This window comes from Eurypyga helias, unplaced genomic scaffold, assembly GCF_000690775.1.
Source record: "Eurypyga helias isolate BGI_N326 unplaced genomic scaffold, ASM69077v1 scaffold20604, whole genome shotgun sequence".
In the NCBI taxonomy this organism is placed as follows: Eukaryota; Metazoa; Chordata; class Aves; order Eurypygiformes; family Eurypygidae; genus Eurypyga; species Eurypyga helias.
Window position 1 is genome coordinate 1 of NW_010245887.1, and position 4,565 is coordinate 4,565.

Here is a 4,565-nt window from a genome sequence, read left to right on the forward strand (position 1 = left end):
TTATAGGTTACATCTATTTTTCCCTGCGAGGGTAAATTATGTGAGGCTGGGAAAAAATAAAAAGGGGGAGTCAATCTGGAGGCTCAGTGCTGGGATGCGGTGTGAGAGGTGGGACACGCATCTATTTTAAAATGTTCATTTAAAAGGGAGAAAAAACCCTTCAGGTTTTCTCTTCTGCTGGTTCGGGTGGAGATGGGAGGACAGCTTAATTATCTCCAAACCGAAGATTTACGTTCGCAGGACGGGAAAAGAGAGTGGCTCCAAGATTTCGGGGAGAAAGACGCACTTAGAATCGGGACATTTTATCCTGCGTCTTCATCTTAGCTGTTACGCGGATCTGCGTTTTCTCGGCTCTTTATTTTATATGTTTTAGATTCATAGCCGCGGAAAAAAAACCTCAGTATATGCTTTTGATTAGTTGAACGGGTCATTTTTGGCATAGTTGCTCTGTCTGTTGGTAATGCCACTGCTCTTTGCCCAAGGTCTTCCCTATATATGCTTGTAAATATTTTAAAATGCTACAAAACCATAAATTAATCCAAAATGCTATTAACTTACCCCGTTTTGTGTTACATATAAATACTCCACTGATGCAGTAGCAACAAGAATGTAAACTTTAAACTCCGTTAGTTCACTTTTATTTTGGCCTTTGTTTCATCAGAATTACAAGACAAATATTCAGACGTTCCAGTCCTTCAGGAACAAACAACATAGGAAGGAATGCTGGTGACAATTTCACTATACGTTTCCTTTCAAATTGTTCTAAACAGATATTTTCTGAATAATTGTTTCTCCGAAGTTACTCCAGAAAATACACCCGTTGCCCAATAAAGCATCATTTTGGGGAAGAATGTAACAAATTAAACTGATGCACACGAGAGAACAAGATGCGATACGTTGTTTTAAAAAGCAAAGTTTAAGCAAGACTGATTAAACGCTATTAAAGTGAAATACAAATGTAAACAGAAAAAGATGGGGAAAACAAAGAAAAATCCTGCCCTTGTGCACTTAGTGACATGCAGAGCAGTGTGAAGTTAAGGTTTACCTAGGAAAGGGTTTGGGGTTCTTTTTCTTTTTTTTTTTTCCATGTGAAATCCTAATAAATCTTTCCTCCACTGGGTATTTATAAATTATCTTTTCCCTCACAGACACACAGACGCACACACACACATCCCCACTTGTTTTTTCTTATAATAGAAACATTTTCCTTTCATCAGGAATCTGAGTACAGTATATGAATGATTTAAGATCAGCCATTGATTTCTGGTGCATTGGTGAGTTACCATCACATCATGACCATAAAATTCTACTGCACTTGATAAAAATGTTAACTTCCAAGAACAACTTCACTCCCGCCTTCTTGAGGTCCACGTATGAAAGGGAATTCCTGCTATTTTTTATTTTACGAACACGCAGAGATGGGAGTACGCCTCTAAACACACATAGAAGAAGATAGCTGCTTTTCTAAAAATACTTTAGACGGTTCAATCTTTTTTTTTTTCCTTCCTTGAAATTTCTAGTGTCGAACATCCCCACGCCAGGCTGCAAAGCTCTATTTACTTCTGTGCACCATTTCTGGGCTTTTATGTTCAAAGATGAAACCAAAATCTGCTCAATCGACAATAAAAGTGTTGAAAAAAATAAAATGTTAACTTGTCTTTTAGGGGGGGAAAAGCCTTAATTATACCACTGCAAGTACTCCAACAACAATAATTACTTGAAAAGGCTCTTAGACTCGGCTGAAATTATCCCGACACAAAATAAAGGAAACGTATTTACTTAAATTATTTCTCTAAGGATGGTTTTAAAGTTTTATTCCGTTACTATCTTTGTTTTCTTTCCTTCTCTCTCTTTTTCTTTCTGCCTTTCTTAATTCCCTGCCTATTACCAGTGCCAAATGTAAGGCAAGGATTTTTTTTTTATTTTTACCAAAGCCCTGGCAAGACAGACTAACCGAAACATTTCAACTTTTTCCTTTTTTTCATGTTGTGGGGGTTGAAAATTGTCCCTCAGTTGAAAGCAGACACGAGTGAAACCGTCTTTAATTCACCTTTCTCGTGTGAAAACCACGCAGACGGATGCAATGGGAAGCAGCAGCAATCTACCTAGGGCAAAGGGGAGGGGAAAAAAAAAAAACGGTTTTAAAGAGTGTCTTTAACTCCTATTGAAGGTTGAGGGATTGGAAAATATAGCTGGCATTGCGAGGGGCTTGGAGGGGCGTCGTGGGTGTTAGACAGGCTGGGGCAGCGGTTGGGTTGGGAAGGTTTGGTGTCGTTATTAGCTGAAATACGTCTCGGTAATATTTGCTGACTGCGATAAATGAATTTCAAAATCTACCCCCTGTGTGTTTAGATGGTGGAAAATTGCAGCGTTGGCATCTTAGGGGTAAGTTTGCTCCGTTGTTACCAAATGCCAATAAAACAGAAAGCCTCTCTCCTTTCTCCCTTACCCCAGCCCCCCTCTTCTCCCCAGTTTTCATTAGAAGTATCATGCAAAAAGGGGAAAAAAAAAAAAGAAGTTATTGAGGAGGGGGTGAGGTAGGGAACAGCCATCAGTTACTGACCATAAAGGTTCTGTTCTGGGTGTGATAAGCGACACAATACTTTTAGTTCGCAATCATCCCCAACCACATCTTGAACAAGTCCTCGGCGGGGGAGGAGGCGGGGAGGGGGCTGCGGGAGAGACACAAAAAGTCAATGTTATATATGAAAAACTATAATCATTTTAATTCAATATTGACACCTCAACATCTCGCTGTAATGCGGACGGGTCCAATCGAAACCTCTGGTTTATAGCAGTAGAGGAACGAACTCGTAAAATCCTAACGGCTTTTATGTAGTGCGGTATAAACAACAACAACATCCCCGGCTTTATGGCGTTTTATAGTTTGTTAAACAGTTTACAGCCTTTTTTGGGGCTATTACAAATGCAATTCCCTTCATGTGATAGTTAAACCTTTATCAATAATAAGGAAATTGATCATTAAAATGTTAAATATGACTACCTCGTTTGTTTTAAAATATGTTTAGGGTAAGAAGCTGTATGATTTGATAACTTGTATTAAAATACCAATTACATTTATAGGACCTTTTAAAACTGGTAGCAATTAAATCGTGTTCTTTTACAGTTTTCCAAAGCGACCCTGACATTTAAAAAGGCTAAAACTGCCTCGTTAAAATTTTGAAATTAACGACTGCGAGCGCTTCTCTTTAATTTTCCAACACTCCCCAAAAATCAATCTTTTGGGTGGTCTAGGTATGTGATTTGTTGTGAGGCGAGCGATATCTCATTAATGTAGGTAGTTAAACATATTTAATCCGTATATTCACCCCACCTCCTTCTCCCTTCCCCTCTCTCTCGCTCCCTCTCTCTCTCTCTCGCTCGCTCCCTCTCCCTCTCTCGCTCCCCCTCGCTTGCTTTTCCTTCTTTATTCTCTCACACTCTTCCTTTCACAATCATGCAGTGCAGAGTCCGTGTGGAGTAAGGAGAAGCCAATAGGATGAGGTTTTGGTAATAGATGCAAATGATCATGAAAAGACACTGCAAAATATGAAACAACTCATTTGCGCTGAAGTAAATCACTGAAAACTGTTTATGAACTGGCATCTCTTCTTGGAAATGTAAAGCGAGAACTCTTTAAGTGGCGATTTTTTTTTTTTTTTTTAGGGGTGGGGGGGAGGAAAGAATTCAATATCATGCAGGCTTAGAGTTTTGATTATATCCTCCTTTTATATTCCTGGAAATCACAAACTGTCGTTGCTTAGCATCTTAGCGCTTTCTTTTTTTGCTAATAGATTCCCGTGGTCTGGTCTGGTTGGCTTCTTTTTTTTTTTTTTTTTTTCCTTTTCTTCCTCCTCCAAACAAATATTCTTATTTAAATTAAAATGAGCTCTTATTTTGTCAACTCACTCTTCTCCAAATACAAAACCGGGGACTCCTTGCGTCCCAATTACTATGACTGTGGGTTCGCTCAGGATCTTGGGGGCAGACCCACGGTGGTGTACGGACCCAGCACGGGGGGCACCTTCCAGCATCCGACCCAAATCCAGGAGTTTTACCACGGAGCATCCTCACTCTCCAGCTCCCCTTACCAACAGAATCCCTGCGCCGTGGCGTGCCATGGGGACCCCAGCAACTTCTATGGCTACGACCCCTTGCAAAGGCAGAGCCTCTTCAGCGCCCAGGAGTCGGACTTGGTGCAGTACACGGACTGCAAGCTTGCTGCCAGCGGCCTTGGAGAGGAGGCGGAGAGCTCGGAGCAGAGCCCTTCTCCGACCCAGCTTTTCCCCTGGATGCGACCGCAAGGTGAGGCGAGATGGAAAAGGACAGCGAGGAGGCATTTCCTGAGCCCATAAAGTAGCCCTCTTGCTTTCTTTCTGCCCCTCTTGCTTTCTTTCTTTCTTTCGCTCCCTTTTTCTTCCCCAGTGACTGTATTTTACTGCTTTATGGGGTAAACTTTTGCACTTGTAAATTGCTTTATAGTTTAATTACCCTGAAGGAGACCTTTTCTTCTGGGGGCTGAGCGAGCCGGGCTTTCTGTGGAAGGAAGCGTCCTTAAAGTTTAT

At 41.1% G+C, this 4,565-nt stretch overlaps 1 protein-coding gene across 2 annotated transcripts in view; it reads left to right on the forward strand.

Moving 5' to 3' along the window:
* The first annotated feature begins 3,843 nt into the window (after positions 1 to 3,843).
* HOXB8 (homeobox B8) overlaps positions 3,844 to 4,565 on the forward strand; it is a 1,659-nt gene continuing 937 nt past the window's right edge. Inside the window, exon 1 of one of the 2 annotated variants that reach the window (XM_010150229.1) lies at positions 3,844 to 4,305. In XM_010150229.1, the coding sequence (XP_010148531.1) occupies positions 3,885 to 4,305 (421 nt within the window). In that variant the 5' untranslated portion in view covers positions 3,844 to 3,884. The remainder of the gene's footprint in view (positions 4,306 to 4,565) is intronic. The other variant, XM_010150228.1, reaches the window with a different exon arrangement.